The following is a 17,731-nucleotide window of genomic DNA, read 5'->3' on the forward strand; positions in this document are numbered from 1 at the left end:
TTAATTGCTATTGCTTATATTTAATTGTAGTGAGTAATACCTGCTTTACAATATCTGATTTGTTTCCTTTTGTACATATTTTAAAAATCATTTTATACTTTAGTGAAAACTGGTGTAGCATTTCATTATTTGATTTTCAGTTGTTTTCCTATTTGCTTAAGTAACGGTGTTGGATACTAACTATATTTTATGCTTTATACTTATTAAATTTTGTTAAAATCATTACATCTTAAACCATTTGTAATCTAACACAAATGAAACAAACCAAAAATCTCACAAAAACACACACGCTTTATCTGGCCTTTAGCAACTTACCCATTGCTTCCAAGTATAATTGTACACAGTAAGTTTTATTTAAATCATACACCTTTAATATTACTCAAAAAATAATAATTCACAATTGGAAATTTCACTATCCTGCTAATTGACGGTTTTAATAAGATGATGATAATTCTCATGCTGGCTTAATATAGCTGACTGCAAAGGCGAATTCAGACAAATTGGAGCGAATTCATTCATTTGTTATATATGAAGTTTGCCATTCACTTGACTGAGAGATTTAAATATTTAAACAAATTAATTAATTCGCTTCAATTTTCTTAAATTCGCCTTTGGAGTCATTTGTATAAATTCGCCATGGTAATTTCCTGACTTTCTTATATAAATCAAAAGCAGCAGGTTATCAGTTGTGCTGATAAACTTATGGTAATTCCGTACTATAGGTTTTTCGTACAATTGACAACCTGCTGGTTTTTAAATCAGCAGGAAGTGAAATTTTAATTTTATAATCATTTCCTAACATACATTTAGTTGAAAATAATAATTTTGTTAAAATTTAAATATAAATTTTTAAGTATTTAACGAAAGGGCTCTTTGACACTAACTCCCAAAGATATAAAACAATGTTTACTATAAATTTATATCGTGGGAGTTGAGTTTCCAGGAGCCCTAAGTATGCACATTAAAAAACTTTTAATTTCAAGATACACTTTGAGTTTTTAGAGCCCATTTAAAATAATATTTGTAATACTATACACAATTTTAATTAATCATTTCCCTAAATTTATTTCCCCCCAACAGCGAGATCGGTCGACTGACATGTCCGCTCTGTACACAACGCAACTGGCAACAAATCGACAATGATCTCTGGCGTCTTGAGCAGTGGTTACAATTTGCCGAAGGCACTCAAAAATCACAATCGACCCCACCCTCAAACATTGAATTACTCGAAGATGTTGTACAAGATCATCGTGAATTCCTGCTCGATTTAGAAAGTCACAAATCCATAATTTCCTCACTCAATGTGGTCGGTGATCATTTGGCCACACATACCATGGATCACGAGAAGGCACGCCAGCTAAGAGCCCGTCTCGAACAGGACAATGAACGTTGGAATAATGTATGCATTAATGCCACCAAATGGCAGGGTCTACTACAAACTGCACTCATGGGTAACAGTGAATTCCATGCCATCATCGATGAGCTGTGTACTTGGCTGCAGCAAACCGAGGCCAACATTAAGGCCTCTGAACCTGTAGACCTCACCGAAGACCGCACAATACTCAGGGCCAAGTTTGAAAAGTTCAAGGAGCTAAGAGCTGAATTGGAACGTTGCGAACCCAGAGTGGTTAGTTTGCAAGATGCCGCCGATCAGCTGCTAAAGACTGTCGAAGGTTCCGAAGCCGAATCATCACAAACCTATGCCAGGTAAGTTGGCCAAAGGCCAAGTCTCTGGGGCGGCACGATTGAAATTTTCAACTGGGATTCAGCATTTAAATTGTAAATGTGTTGTAGACGTATAAAAAAAAAATTGAATGTCGTGGTGTGTAAAAAGTAGTTAATTGTTAACAAAATAAGTAGAGTAAAGTATGTATTTTAGTATGTATAGTAAAGTAGTCTATGTAGTTTGAAGTAAAAGGCGATGATTTCGAGATTTTCATAATTTTCTTTTTATTATTTTTATACTTTTAGCTGTTCTCTACGTTTTCGTTTAATTAACGCAATTGTAATACGTGTGTATTTTATGTTTTTCCTTTTATTAAATTTTTGTTAAAATCATTTCCTTTTTTTAAGGGAAACGAAACAAAAACATTACACTCAAAAACAGTGTGCTGTTAATGACATATGTACATTACTTTAAATGTCTCTCATTTGGGGGAATAATGTCATAACTCAAACAATTTATTAGCGAATGAAATAATGTTGAATATTTCGTTTAAATAACTTTTATGCATTTCCAAATCGCTTATTTTTGGAATTTTTTGAGTTATGACAGTTATGCTGCCAATGAGCGATTTGTTTTCCTCTGATATATAAAGTTTTATCAAAAAATGTTTATAAAGTGCCTCTTTGCAGTTGCTAACATTTACTTAATATATTCTTTTCTAATCTGAAATAGATTACGAATTTAAGTAAATATATTTTTAAAAATACCTACTTTCCAAAACTGTTAAGGTATTTTTCAAAATAGATCCTACACATCGCCTCTCTACAATTTTAAAAACTGGCCATGGATGCACTTGACATATGTCAGTTTCTTGTTCATGCTGTTTCCCAAAACTATACTGCACAAATTAAACAGATATGTATATGACATTAGAAAGCAAACAAAAAAAAAATTCAAAATGTTTGTGGTTTAGAAAGAGTGAGAAATATACATCACCCTCGTTACCTATAGAAACTGTTATTTTTTCTCTCGCTCTGCAAACCATAACCATTGAAAAATTGTTGTAGAAAGTCAAAATACTTTTCGATATTATTTTTTGACATCGGTCTATTGCTGCATATCTGTATTAATCTGTGCCATACTAGTTATAAATACATACAAATCTGTTGAATTTTCCTAAAACATTTAATTTGTTTAAGAATATCATATTTACGTCGTCAATGTGTTACATTTATTATCGTGCTCTCATTAAAAGTCAATTTAAAAAAAAAACGTAACTCATTTCATTGTTGATTTCACAAATTTCAATTGTGTATTGTTTTTTTTATTATTTAATTATTTATATATTTGTTTAACTATCTTTGCTTTTACTTAAATTACTGTCCTTTAATCATTCTTATCCATTTTCCATTAATTAAAAGAACAATGTTTTGTTGTATTTCCAAATTATTTGCTTTTTTTAAAAAAACCATGTCTTGCGTTTTATTATCCTGCACATCAAAGAATTTTAATTATTGTTTGCAATTTTTGTTTGAACTCGAAATTTTTTCGTCCGCCCATTCTAACCCCTCATTTACCTTTAAACTCAAGAGCTTTACAACACAATCATTCAATTTAAGAACCCTTTCTAGGCTAACTGATCTACGTTTCCGTTTACAATCCCTGAGACGTTTGTCAGGCATTTACATTGTAAAACTTGGCGCTGTTTTGGGCGTAGATGGTGATAATCTGGGAGTATCATTACACATGTTGTCTAATGAGGTGAGTTTTTAAGGAGAGATTTTCCTAATATTGATTTTTATTTATGAATTTTATTAATTTAATGCACTTATGGTATTTGAAAATATGAAATTAGTTTGTGACCAAGCTCAATGAATAACAACTGGTACAAATTTTTAGGTCTCTGAGCTTCTATTATTTGAGATCGTTTTTGGTTCTAGTGGTTATTCTTTGAGGTTTGGCTGATTAAAGTATTAAAGCACAGAATAGTCTTAGAGATCCGTCTCTAATAATAGTCGTTTCTTATTGTTTAATAAACTTGGGATGCTAAATCCAAATAGGTTTTAAATATCGCTTTTGGATCGCTTTTGTATTATCAAATGATCAGGTATAGCTAGTTTTTTTAAATTTAATATTTTACATTTTATTGTAAAGGATAGCAAATTATCATTCTAAGAAGTTACAAAAAAGGGTCTGATTCAGAAACACGAAAGGAAAACAATTTTAAAATTGTTTTCCTTTCGTGTTTCTGAATAAGGCTCAAAAGACTAAGACCCTGATTCCGAAACATGACCAAAACACCAATTTTATAATTTTTGTCATACAAAAATTTTAAAATAGTTTTCTGGTCGTGTTTCTAAATCAAGCTCTAAATAGCTAAGAGTCTGATTCAGAAACACGACCGGAAAACATTTTTATATTTTTTAAATGAAAATCACTCAGTTTTCAAATAATTTTTTAATGTTTTTCATACAATAAAGGAAGAATTCTCAAAGGAATGAATTCAATACATTTCAAGTATAAAGGAGTTAATCCAATGAATTAAGTCATAATGAATTCGTTAACGGCATAAACTATGGTATGAGTTAAAATTTATTTTGATGTGGAAGAATGGAATAAGGAGTTAATACTTTACAACCTTTATTTCTGAGTCTATTCTGTGCCTAATAGCTAAATAATGAAATTAGGAATTGTAATGATTTTTTATTATTTAATTTATAAAAATTTGTTTTTTATTTTATAAATTTTTATTTTTATTTTTTTTTATATTTTATTTATTTTTTTTTTTTTGAAACAGCTTTTGGATCAATCTGTAACTTCATTACCTTCTTCCTCTTCTATGCAGGCTGCCGCACCACACACTGACAATGCAAAGTAAATATTGTTGTCTAAGTAGTTGTAGTTAAATTTATTATTATTTTCGAACTAAAAAAAAGTATTTATTATTATTAAAACCAAGTAATTTTGCACACTTAAAAAACACCATTTTATAACTGTCTTGTGTCTCAGCAAAATACATTTTATTACAATAGATTTTTTCTATATTATAAAAAAAATTACATAAACTTTAATTAATTTTTGAATGTTGTTTACAAAATAGCGCTCCCGATGGCGATGCTGTAGATGGCGATGTCATAAATACCACCGTACTTGCACGAGGCGCACGATTCCTAGGTCGTGTTGCTCGTGCCTCACTGCCCATACAAGCGCTCATGTTACTGTTGTTGGGTGTTGCCACACTTGTGCCCCACGGTGAAGATTACACCTGCATGTTCTCGAATACCTTTGCCAGAAGCTTAGAGCCTATGTTGTCGTATCCCAATGGACCGCCACCGGTCTAAAACTCTACTTAACTCTAATAATGTCCTTCGCCTCAATTTAGTTTAGCATTGTAAGATAAAAAAAACTGTATGTAAAAATAAAAGAAAAACTGTTAATTAAACTCTTCTCAAACACTAAATTGTAAATTATAAATAACAAGTTAAAAGAAAATTGTCTTAAATGTAAATTTTTCACATTTTTGTAATAATTGTATGTAGTTTTAAATTAATTAATTTTTGTAATAATGAAATTTGGAGGCAAAAACTTGTGTGGTAGTAGTACTACTTACTTACTATCTGTAGTATGTTGAAAAATTCAATATTTGTAAATTCTATGGAATGCTTTAAACAAAAAAACATAAATGACAAAAAGACGCGATATTTAATTTATTTAATCGTTCTAAAAAATTAAAAAAAAGAAAATTATACGAAACGCACATATAAAAACGACATAAACAAAACTATTTATTTTATATGAAACGAAATTATACAAAACAAAAAAGAAAGTAAGAAACAAGCAGCCTTTTGAATTGTTTTAAATATATTTATCGTGGAACATTTATGTATTTAAAACTTTAAAAGTCTGCCCAATTCAAAAACTCTAAAGCAAAAAACAATACACTCAACTTGAAAACTAAATTTTAATTATTATTTTGTCAAAATTCTCTCCAAATCACCATGGCCCAGTTAAAAAGTATGTTTCAAACAATTAAATTTTAAACTCAAAAAATCTCCCAAAATTCCTAGAGTTTTTAAATTTAATTGCTAATTAAAATAATTCTTAAAATTAACATAATAAAGAAATTGCCATTATTATTACCAACTCTCCAGGTTCTATATAAACATTTTCTATAAGAATTATTAATTATATTGAAACACTTTAAAACACATTCCCTGATATTTAAAAATCATAAAAATTAAATTTGTTTAAAAGTTGTTTGTATTGTTTAAAAATATAAATTAAATTAAAAAGTGAAAAAAATAATCAAATAAACGAAGCAGCAAGTGTCCTATGCCGGTGCTAAACCAACAATAAAAATTATATAAACAAAACAAAAAATAAAAAAAGAAAAACTATAATAAAATTAAATTAAAAACGAAATAAATGTTACTATTGTATTAGATTTCATTAATCTGCTATAAAGATTAATAATTATACAAAGTAAACAAGTTTATAAACAAACTCCCTCCATAAAACTAATTTTTTTTATTAATTTTAATTTAAATTATTTCGTATTTTTTGGCACTTAATCTTGCTGTTTGTTTAATTTATATTATTTTAATTTGTTTTCCTTATTGATATTAGTTTTGCATTGTTTGATGAACATATTTAAACGTTATTATATTATTAATATTATCATTATTATTATTATTTTAAGTGTTTTATTATATTATACATTTTAATTACATAATTTCTTTACTGTTGTACCTCTAAAACAGAACAAAAAAATGGTAAACAATTGTTATCCTTTATATATTGCTTTTATTATTTGTAATTTTTTTCAATATTATGCTTATTTTTATTATTATCATTATTATATTATATATTCTCCTTATATAAAATTAACATTATTATTATTATATTATTATTATTATCAATAAAATATCCAATATAATATTATGATGTTATACATATAAAAATAAAAAAACAAAAAATTATATTCACCTTTTTTCTATAAAAGATAAATAAATAAAATGCAATAAAAATGTATTATTAAAAAAATATATAAATAAAAGTTTTATTATTTTCAACCATAAATTACAACAACTGTGAAAACAAAATGTTTCCCAGTTTTCATAACCTCAATCTATTGCGAAATTTTAATACAAAACGGATTCCAATTTGTATTGAGAAAACATTCAAACAATAGATAAATACACAGATCGGAAACTAATCTGTTTCCGATCTGTGCATATGTAAATTTTTTTTACTAATACATTATCACTGAGTTGGTTCTTTGACAGAAAAGTTTCCGATCGCTTTTGTTTTGGTTTCTTCAGCTTCCGTTTTTTCCGATTTTAATTTGAAAGCTCATAAAATTATGTTCGTTTAAGATATCTTAATAGCACTGTAAGCAAATTTAAACTTTTGAAATGACCCAGCAAAATGCCGAGACACTATTATAAAATATCAAGGCAATGTCAGCAGATATTGCATTTTTAAATATGTACTTTCGAAAATAGTAATACATACATATTTCTACTACTTTTTAAAAAAAGCAATATTTCTACTACTTTTTAAAAAAGTAATAATTCTACTACTTTAAAAAAGTAGTGTTTCTACTTCTTTATAATAGTAGTTTTTTTAAAAAAAGTAGTATTTGTACTTCTTTTCTAAAATAGTAGTATTTCAACAACTTTTTAAAATTAGAAGTATTTCTTCTATTTATTTATAACAGTAGTATTTCTACTACTTTTTAAAAAAGTAATATGTTTTTCTACTACTATTTTTAAAAAAATTACTATTTCTACTCTTTTTCTAAAATAGTATTATTTCTACTATATTTTAAGATAGTAGTATTTCTACTACTTTTAAAAATAAGTAATATTTTTACTACGTTTTAAAAAGGGTAGTATTTCTATTACTTTTTAAAAAAAGAAGTATTTATAATCCTTTTTAAAAAAGTACTATTTCTACTACTCTTTTTAAAAAAAGTAGTATTTCCACTACTTTTTTTAAAAAAGGTAGTATTTCTACTACTATTTTTTCAAAAATGTAGTATTTCCACTCCTTTTCTAAAATAGTAGTAGTTCGACTCCTTTTCTAAAATAGTAGTATTTCTACTACTATTTTTAAAAAAAAAATTGTATTTCTTCCATTTTTTTAAAAAAAAGTTGTATTTCTACTACTTTTTAAAACAATACTATTTCTATTCCTTTTTTTTAAAAAGTAGTATTTCTACTATAAAAGTAGTAAAGTACTAGTTCTACTACTTTTTTAGTAGTATTACTTTTTTTAAAAAAACAGTAGTATTTCCACTACTTTTTTTAAAAAAGGTAGTATTTCTACTTCTGTTTTTTAAAAAAAGTAGTATTTCTACTCCTTTTTTAAAAAAAGTAGTATTTCTACTCCTTTTTTTAAAAAAGTAGTATTTCTACTCCTTTTTTAAAAAGGTAGTATTTCTACTACTTTTTAAAAAATTAGTATTTCTACAACTTTTTAAAAAATTTGTATTTCTACAACTTTTTAAAAAGTAGTATTTCTACTCCTTTTTTTAAAAAGTTAGTATTTCTACTTCTTTTTTTTAAAAAAAGTATTATTTCTACAACTATTTTTTAAAAAGTTGTATTTCTACTACTTTTTTAAAAAAGTAACATTTCTACTTCTTTTTTAAAGAAAGTAGGATATCTACTTCTTTTTTAAAAAAAGTTGTTTTTCTCCTATTTTTTAAAAGAAAATATTATTATTTCTACTACTTTTTTGAAAAAAGAAGTAGTATTTCTACACCTTTTCTAGTAGTATTCCACTACTTTTTTAAAATACATAGTAGTATTACTACTTCTTTTCTAAAATAATAGTATTTCTATTTCTTTTTAAAAAAGTAGTATGTTTTTCAACTATTTATTTATAATAGTAATATTTGTACTACTTTTTAGAAATGTTATGTACATATTTCTACTACTTTTAAAAAAAAGTGGTAATTTTTTTACTATATACAAAATTTCAAGACATACTAATTTTCAAAAGCTCAAAATTGGGAAAAAATGTTGTATGGGAAAATTTGCGAATGGACCGAATGCAGTGTAGTAAGTATCTAATACCATCTGAACAAAATTTAAAATGAAACCCGTTTGGGACTTATCGGTTCGATATTGTTTCAGAGTATATAACGGACATATGTTTGTAAGTAGGTAGAATTTTTTTCTGTATTTTGTATACATATATAGATACATATGTATATACATTGTATATTTAATTTTTGATGAGTAATTACTAGGGTATTCAATCGATTAACCGTTAATCGGTTAACCGATTAATTTTTGCCGGTTAACTGTTCAAATAATTTAAAATTGACGATTTTCAAATAACGAATAAACCGATTAATTTGTGTCGATTAACCGATTAACCGAAATGTCTCTTTTTTTGCACTTTATGCAGAATTATTTTGTAAAATTGAATTTTTTAACTCGTGAACATTCCCTTCTAGCAATAGTTTTTTGAAGTATAGTACGAAAACTGAAACTAAGGAATTTGGAAATGACATTTTTTCTAGAATATTCTATATTGAACTTTGTGATAATGAGTTGAAGGACGATATGGTAATAGACGCAACTAAAGACATTACTGAAACGAGTCTTTAATCAGAACTTAAGGAAACTATTAAAGTATTAGAAATCTAAAAAATATGCTTAGAAAAAACTAAAAAAGAACTGAGAAATTGGACAGTGAGATAGTTTTTTCAAGTCAAGTTTAATTAAAACAAAAAAAAATCGTTTAAAATTGAAGGATTTAAATTACATTCTTTTTTAAAAGATTATTTCAGAAGATCTCCCTAAAATCGAAAAAAAGAACTCACATGTGTATATTTGTATTTATTGTTTTGTAGAATTATTATGTTTTGTTTGTTTTTAATGATTTTGTTCTTTTTGTTAACAAAATGCTTATATAAGTATACAAAATTCGTGTTTTTCTTTTCAATTTAAAATTAAAATAGAAATTATTCTGTTAATCGAATAATTTAATATTAACCGATTATCAACCGATTAAATCTAAACCCCGATTAATTATTTGCTCGATTAACCGATTAATCCAGAAACCCGATTAATTGAATACCCTAGTAATTACATAATTGATTTTGCTTTTATCTCATAATTGATGCTTTAATCGCAAAAACTTATCTCTGGTTTCAGCTGAAAACAGCAATAAAAGATTTAGTATAAAATATATGGCATTTACGATACGATTTTCCCATTAAACCTCATATACAATTTATATAGCATACCTTAAGGCTTTATTTAAACAGCGTTAAAGTTGCCAGATTTGAGGATCATTGGCAATAACGATTTTCGATTATCATATAAAATTTAAATTCTGCTCCGAAAAAGTACCAGGATTTTAAAAAATTACAATCAATTAAAGAATCACTTTCTTAGTCGATTTAATAATGTCTGGTCGTCCGTCCGGCTGGCTGTCCATGTACAGGTCGTAAATTTGTAGACAATTTGATAATCTTCATTTTGTTTGGCCCAAGGACGAAGCATATTGAAATTGGTTGAAATCGGTAGATTATTTTTCACCTAGTACCCATACAAATGTCCTGCGGAAATAGGATGGACATTATCACTGTATTATTATAAGCATTCCATTGCAGGGTTAAACATAAAAATAATAACGACTTTTCAACACTTTTTCAGTTTTCCAAAAAACCAACTGCCACAAATCATTTCAAAATGAAGTGTACAAATGTTTGAAACAATACCCAAGATACGTATATTTATAAATTTACTTTTAACCACCGAAATATGTTTGGGTCTAGCGATAATTGCAGTAACTTGGTACCATCAACATCTATTGGCGGCATTTTTAACAGAGACCGAAGGCATAATGTTATCATCAAAGTTTTTTAACGCCTACATTTTGGGCTTTCAATTATTTGCTTCTTTTTTGTGTGGCATTTCAATGTGGGCTAACATATGGCCTCGTCGTTACTCTGAAAATTTACAACTTTTACTAAGTGTTTGGTTGGTATATTGCTTTTTAATTGTTGCCTGTGGTGGGGCTACAATTTGGACTTTATTAGCTAGTGCTGGTACTCTCTCAGAAGAAGCGGAAATTGTTTTGCTGCGAGGTATTGATAACTATTACATGAAGCCAGAGTGGAAATTTCTTTGGGATAAACTGCAATATACAAAAGAATGTTGTGGGGTGAATAACTATCAAGATTGGATGCAGGCATCGTGGATGTCGGAAAGTGTTAGGCGTTATCGAGATGTTATGTTTGAAGAGCAGCAATATGGCTTGTGTACAACTACAACTGAATGCTCTCCATTATATTTTGATTATGAAAATAGTGAAAAGGAACCTTTAGCAAATCAGCCAGTAAATAAAGTGTCAACTTCCAAACCTTATGCGAACGATAACCTGTTAAATGTGTATGTTTTATTATAAAATATGAAGTAAACATTTATTTTAAGGACATTTTTCTTTTTAGTCAGCAAATATTAGCTCCTTATGCCTGTTGTAAACATAATAGCGTGTCCTGTTATGCTAATTATATGCCTCATATAAAAAGGTCTAGCGAGTCTAATCGTTTACCTCATTTAAATTTAACGGATATCAATACAAATGGTTGTATTTCGATATTCACCAGACACTTGAGAATTGCTATGAATACACTTTTTATTTTAATATTGTTGGCAATTGTTATTGATGTAAGTGAATGTCCTTGCTGACACACGATCACAAGTTCATCATAAATCTTATTTCGGGATTTTAGTCTAACCCCCATATTCCTTAACAGTTTATAAATTTATCAAAGGTTTATCAAACAAAATTTCTATACAAAATTTGTTTTATAAACCTTTGATAAATTTATAAACTGTTTATGCATATGGGGGTAAAGTTTTATTTACCTTTAACTCGTTTCTTATAATTTTTAGATACTAATATGCTGCCTAACTAAATACCTTATGGCTACCAACTTTAATAGAAGCTATCGGGAATTCAGCAATGATTCGTGTATGTTTGATGATGAGGGAAATGCTTTGGTAGTTATAAAGTGTCCCCCTAAAGTAAGGTGCATAACATTGGAGGAACCAAACACCTATTCGGGTTCTGATATTCCCAATTTAGCATCAAGCAATGATTTATGCCCATGTTGCAATGGTAGCCATGAAGCTGTTGCTGATCCTGAAGAACGCTCGAAGACAAACAAGAAAAATAACTCACATATTGTACATTAGTTTTAAGTCAGAATTTAAGATATATTTATTATATGATATTTTATTTAAATAAACGGTTTAATATTTTATTTATAATAAATAAAATCCTTCTTAAAGTCGAATACATTTCGTAGTAATCAAGTGCTTAAAAAGGAAAGTCGAAGCCATAGACAACAACTAGATAGGTGACTGAGAACCAAAAACCTAAGTCTGTTGTCAAAAACCTAATTCATGAGAATGTATTGCATGTATTTTCTTTTTGTATCATCCGTATGTGTGAAAAGAGAGCAATTTATTCCTCTCTCCTTCCGTTCTATGCGTTTATTCTATGACCGAAGCGATTTCAGAAAATTAACATTTCTCTTCAGTTTAAAATTGTATTCCCCTTCTTCACCAACTTCATTTTGTGTTAAAATATTATTTATATTCGTTATAACCAAACTTTACTGTCCATATTTTATGTTACTATGGCCACTTGTTTTCAAATAAAAACTTTCAAAACTTATTGTTGAATAAACAACTCATTTTATTTCAACAATTTGGGAACACTACGACTACTTGTCAGCATAATGAAATAAATTTTCATTTTTAAATTATTGAAATTAATTTTACAAAAATAGAAAAAATGGCTGAAGGAAATTCAGAAAAATATGATGTGAAAGAATTGGATAGTTTGAATTCATCTGATGAAGAGGGTAAGAGTGCTATTTTAAATAATTTTGCAAAATCTAGTTATTACGTGATACATATTTTAATGCAAATGAAAAAAATATCCATAATTTGATCTCGGCGTGATGATAAACGATTTTTAATGATCTGGGATATAACCTCGAAAAGTTTTCTGAGAACCACGCAAAATTACAAAAACGGCAAAGAAATTTCTCTTAGATATTGAACATTATAGTATGAATAACCAAGTTTTTTTTTGCTTCGAAAATGTCAAATTTTGTACCAACAAAGCGTCATATGCGGGAAGTTTTGCTTTACTTCTTTAATTTGAAAAAAGTGCCTCTGAAGGAGACCGATTGCTCACCAAAGGTTATTCTGATTGTGTTTCAATGTGAGAGAGATGGTTTGTGCGGTTCAAAAGTGGTGAGTTTGACACGGAAGACAAAGATAACCCAGACCAAGAATTGGAGGCATTACTCCATGAAGATTGTTGTCAAACTCAACAACAGTTTGCTAAATTATTGGGAGATACTCAAGCAGCAATTTCAAAACGTTTGCGAGCAACAGGGTTCATCAAAAAGCTGGAAAACTGGGTATCATATGAATTGAAGTGTAGTACTATTTGTTTCGATTGAAGCTGAATGCTCTCTCTGGGATACGATTCACTTTGGAACAGAGTAACCGATATTGGCTTGATTCGCACCTGGCCTCAAAAGATGAGCAGTTCTTTTGGCTCGGAATACATATTGTTACGAATTTGCATTAGCGATTTGAATTTAACAGTCTGCAAAGACTACATGCAACATTCATCATGTTTATAAACATGTCCATCAGCTTCTACTTAGAAACAATGTTGATCAATGTTTATCAAAGGTTTATAAAACAAAATTTCCATACAAAATCTGTTTCATAAACCTTTGATAAATTTATAAACTGTTTATGCATATGGGGGTAAATGTTTAAGCTACTAACTTTAACATAGAAGCTGCTAAAAGCTCTAGAATTCGAATATTCTAGTTTTGTCGTTAAGATCATTCATGAAGCTACTAGAAGAAAGATGGCGCTGTATTAATAGTGGCAGCGGTTGCAGTCGGTAGTTTCAGTTTATCATAGGCGCTATTAGAGTTAAGTGTGTTTATTATTGTTAATTACACTGCCAAAAATGTTAATAGTGAAACTGTACTGACTTACTATTGACACAGTCACAGTCACCAGTACTAGTGACTTCTTATACCCCAGACAATGCTATTTACAATAGACTAGACTAGGTTCTTATTTATTGAACATGTGTAGACATTGGCACCAGAAAATCACATATTATTAATTCTAGTCTACACTTTTGGTACTTTTTTGAAGTAGATGTCGAGAATTAAACTGCATATTTTGTTAACATTTGACGTTGTATTAAAAATTAAAAAAAAAAAAAACAAAAAGGTACGAATTCATAAAAGTTCGAAGAGTCGTCTTTAATTCCGAATTTTTTAGCCATAGAACCAATAGTTAAAAACTAAAATTCGTAAATACCAAAAATGTTGAACTAAATGTGTAAAAACTTTTCGATAAAAATCTAAGAACATACACATTTTGTTTAAGCAACATATGGTCGCTAATTTCGAGTTCCGGACCTATCAGCTAACCGCTTAGATCGTATGTTATCACACCTCTAGATTTGTTGGGGTTATGTGAAGTTAAAACCTTTTGTCAATAAGCCAGCTACGATTCAAGACTTGAAAGTCAACATTACTAGTGTAGTTCGCGAGATACCAGTAGATATGCTGGAAACAGTGAACGAAAATTGTACCTTCCAAATGGAACCCTTATAGCGAACGTGAATGAAATTGTGTTTAAAAATTAAATGTCAGAGATTGCTCTTTAGGGTCTTAATAACGAATCTATTTGAAGAGTTTTATTTAAAATTAAAAAACCTGTAAATAAATCAAACTTTATTTCAAAAAAATATAGTAGTTAAAAGACGAACTTATTTTATTTATTTTTTAATTTCAATAATACATTTTGCTTATTCCACAGCCGAAACAAATGTTAAGGATCTGGTGCAAACAGTTACCGAAATACCCCAGCCCAAATATTCAGATGAAGAATTAATCAAACTGGTAGATTTCGTACAGCGCATGACAATGCTTTTTGCTTTGGATCATCGCGATTGGTCGGAGACAACCCTCGATGTGATTAGACGTTGGATAATGGAAGTTAATGAACCTTTACTTACCATATTTTACGATGCCAATAAACTAACTGCCTGCTTAGGCTTCCCCATAGCGCCCGTGGCGGATATAAGCTACTTTAGTCGGGCGCCCAATTGTATTTTTACCGTAGAGGGATTTCATGATGAAGTTAATTTTGGCACCATTCATGAAGATGTGGACTTTTGTTTGCTGAAAGTATTGCAATTTGTTTATGCACCCATCTTTAGTAACTATAGCGATTGGAATGAGAATGTAAAATCGAGATTTTGTAAGGCCATGGATAAGTTTTTGTCATATTTAACAAATTTGAATTCAAAAATGGCTGGGATGACTTTGTTGTACATACCGTATGTGGTGAAACAAATGGAACGGGAAAATGTGGCACATGACAGGGAATTTGTTAAGAATATGGAATCTATTGTGGTGTTTTGGACTACACAAATTCGAACCTTGCTCAATGATAAGGTGTTGGTGGTGCCGCATGATTTGGTGGTCCTGCAAGAGGAGTATGAATTTTGGATGTATAGATGTAAGTAGATGAAAACTTATTATTTAATTCAGGTAATGTTTTTTTTTGTTTTTTTTTAGTCGAAGTTTTACATGGCATTGTAACCCAACTGGAGCAGTCAGATGTTCAAAATATTATTAAAGTATTAAGATCCTCCCATTCAGTTTACATTAAACAGATTGATGCTTTGATTAGCGAATGCCATTTGGAGGTGGAGGAAGCCAAGTCAAATATAAAATATTTGCATTTATTGGTAGAGCCCTGTAACCAAATCGAAAAGGCCAACAGTCCGGCTGAAGTGCCGGGGCTTTTGCCTCGCATCATTAATTTTATAAGATATATATGGCTTAATTCTCCTTTTTATAATAGAAAAGAGTTGATTACCAATCTCTTTCGCAATCTTAGCAATCAAATTATACGTTTTTGTGTATCACAAACTAATGTGGATGTTATATTACAAGGTAATTCAAGATTTGGCATTAAAATGTGCAACATGTCCATAGACTGCTGCCTTTCGTATAAGGCTATTTACGAACATATGTCGAAAAATCTGCTGGTAACTACGCCTAAACAAGGCTGGGATCTAGATAATGCCATGATCTTTAATCATGTTGATGCTTTCATTGAGAGATTAAATGATCTTATAGATATTTGTGAGTCTATGATTGTGTTTGCTCGTTTGGATGAGGATGAAGCTATACCCAGACCCCGTTTTGGTGGCACTAATGGAGTGGAGTTTGAGAAAACTGCGGAATCAGTGGAAAACCAATTTCTACAATTGTTAACAAACTTGAAAAGTGACTCCAAGGATTTAATTTTAAATGTTCACAAAAATGTTTGGTATGTAGAAGTTCTTAAGTATCGTCGCACCATACAAAGCTTGGAAGAAACTATACAACGCCTAATGTCCAATGCTTTTCAAAGTGTTTGCAATATTGAAGAGGCCTTGGAGGTTTTAAATGTCCTATTATTTTACTCCTATCGCTCTACGATACGTAAGACCTATTTAAGTATGGTGAGCAAGTTGTGGAATATGTTTGTAAGCGAAATGAATAACAGCTCGAAAATGCTTATGGATCGTGTTAAAGTTCATGAATCTTGGTTAAACTATTATGCTTCACGAGCAGTGGCCTATCGCATTAGCACCGAACGTTTACAGTGGCTGAGAGATCGTCTTAAGAATTCCCATTGGTTGCCAACGGTACCCGAAGCTGCGAGTGCTTTAGACAAGTTTGAGAGTGTTAAAAAAGACTTTCAACTTGCCTCGCGCAAAACATTTGAAGACTGGATAAAGAATTGCAGCAGCACTAACTTGCTGGGAAGGCTGGAACGCACTCTTTTAATTAGAAGTAAATGTAAAAAAGGTTTATTAGAATGCAACATAGATCGTTCTGTCTTGAATATATGCCAGCAGGCTCAACATTTTGAAAAATTGGGATTTCAAATTCCCGCAGCCATACGTAAACTTTATGAAAAATATAACACTTTGAATTTTGTTTATAATAGTGTGGTCACTGTGTGCATGGATTATAATCGTATACTGAACGCCTTATCGGAAGACGAACGTAAACTTTTCCGAGCCTTGATACATTCCTGCGATCGCAAAATAGCCCCGGGTTTATTTAAACTAACATGGGGTGGTGAGTTAAGTGATGCTTATATAGTGGACTGTGCCAAGCATACTTCCAAGTTACAAACTTCCTTAGATATCTACAAGAGAGCTAATTTAAATATTCGAAAGATTTGTGAACAAATTTGTGATACAGCTCTTCTGAAGTTTACATTGTCTGGAGCAGTAGAGTTGTCAGTGTTTGAAATTAATATTTCGGCGTTTAATCGTCGGGCCACCAATCAGATATTGAGTTTATATGCCACCATTATAGATCTGTTGTTTGCGGTATTTAAGGAATTTCAAAGTGTTATCGAGGAGGTAAGTTTGCAACAAAAAGCAGAAAGGGATAAAGGAGAAATGAATTTAAATTACAAAAGGCAACAGAATCGAAAAAAAATTTCAAAGACTTTTTAAACCACTACACAGTTTTGATATAATGTGGTTCCAGTAGTACAAATATTGTCCAAATTTTAAAGTCTATGGAGAGTTTTTTTTTAAATTTTTAAGTAAAATTACAAATTTTTTTAGACTTTTCTCCACATTATTAATGATAACTTAAAAAGGGTTAGTCCGATGTTATTAAAATAAACTTAGAAAAGTTGAGATTTATATAGCCTTTAATTCGTTTATATATTGCGTTTCCATCGGTTCAGCAGTTTCGGAGTTATAATAACAAATTGAAGAAAAAAAATATTTTTTTAGAGAAAATAGAAAATTTGTTTGTTTTAAAAAAATCATGAAAAGTCGAAAACGGCAAAAATTATTCAGATTTATTACTTTATCGCAAGGCCTCATACAATAGGAACAAAATGAGATATTGGTCATAAATATCGATTGATTCTTTTCGAATTTATTCACAATTAAGTGAAT

General features: G+C 29.5%; 3 protein-coding genes across 15 annotated transcripts in view; all 3 read left to right on the plus strand.

Moving 5' to 3' along the window:
* Msp300 (Muscle-specific protein 300 kDa) overlaps positions 1 to 6,722 on the plus strand; it is a 204,422-nt gene extending 197,700 nt beyond the window's left edge. For 7 of the 13 annotated variants that reach the window (XM_065499429.1, XM_065499430.1, XM_065499438.1 and 4 more), the window contains 5 exons: positions 308 to 343; positions 1,081 to 1,707; positions 3,286 to 3,427; positions 4,464 to 4,540; positions 4,767 to 6,722. In XM_065499429.1, coding sequence (XP_065355501.1) covers positions 308 to 343; positions 1,081 to 1,707; positions 3,286 to 3,427; positions 4,464 to 4,540; positions 4,767 to 5,007 — 1,123 coding nt within the window. In that variant the 3' untranslated portion in view covers positions 5,008 to 6,722. The remainder of the gene's footprint in view (positions 1 to 307; positions 344 to 1,080; positions 1,708 to 3,285; positions 3,428 to 4,463; positions 4,541 to 4,766) is intronic. The other 6 variants (XM_065499435.1, XM_065499436.1, XM_065499426.1 and 3 more) reach the window with 3 other exon arrangements.
* Positions 6,723 to 10,390: 3,668 nt separating this feature from the next.
* Positions 10,391 to 11,889, plus strand: Tsp33B (Tetraspanin 33B). Its single transcript, XM_065499324.1, has 3 exons — positions 10,391 to 11,079; positions 11,139 to 11,358; positions 11,587 to 11,889. The coding sequence occupies exons 1-3, from the start codon at positions 10,391 to 10,393 to the stop codon at positions 11,887 to 11,889; spliced, it is 1,212 nt and encodes a 403-aa protein (XP_065355396.1).
* Positions 11,890 to 14,575: 2,686 nt separating this feature from the next.
* The window catches only part of kl-2 (dynein heavy chain 2, axonemal kl-2), a 30,166-nt gene continuing 27,010 nt past the window's right edge, over positions 14,576 to 17,731 (plus strand). Inside the window, exons 1-2 of the mRNA XM_065502047.1 lie at positions 14,576 to 15,270; positions 15,330 to 17,179. Of these exons, the coding sequence (XP_065358119.1) occupies positions 14,667 to 15,270; positions 15,330 to 17,179 (2,454 nt within the window). The 5' untranslated portion in view covers positions 14,576 to 14,666. The remainder of the gene's footprint in view (positions 15,271 to 15,329; positions 17,180 to 17,731) is intronic.

This window comes from Calliphora vicina, chromosome 2 (assembly GCF_958450345.1).
Source record: "Calliphora vicina chromosome 2, idCalVici1.1, whole genome shotgun sequence".
In the NCBI taxonomy this organism is placed as follows: Eukaryota; Metazoa; Arthropoda; class Insecta; order Diptera; family Calliphoridae; genus Calliphora; species Calliphora vicina.

Excerpts from the sequence above, each read along its gene's own strand:
- Tsp33B (XM_065499324.1), top strand. The coding sequence starts at position 10,391 with ATGTTTGAAACAATACCCAAGATACGTATATTTATAAATTTACTTTTA. Across the intron at positions 11,080-11,138 it reads AACGATAACCTGTTAAATGT|TCAGCAAATATTAGCTCCTT; the intron begins GTATGTTTTATT and ends TTTTCTTTTTAG. Across the intron at positions 11,359-11,586 it reads TGTTGGCAATTGTTATTGAT|ATACTAATATGCTGCCTAAC; the intron begins GTAAGTGAATGT and ends TATAATTTTTAG.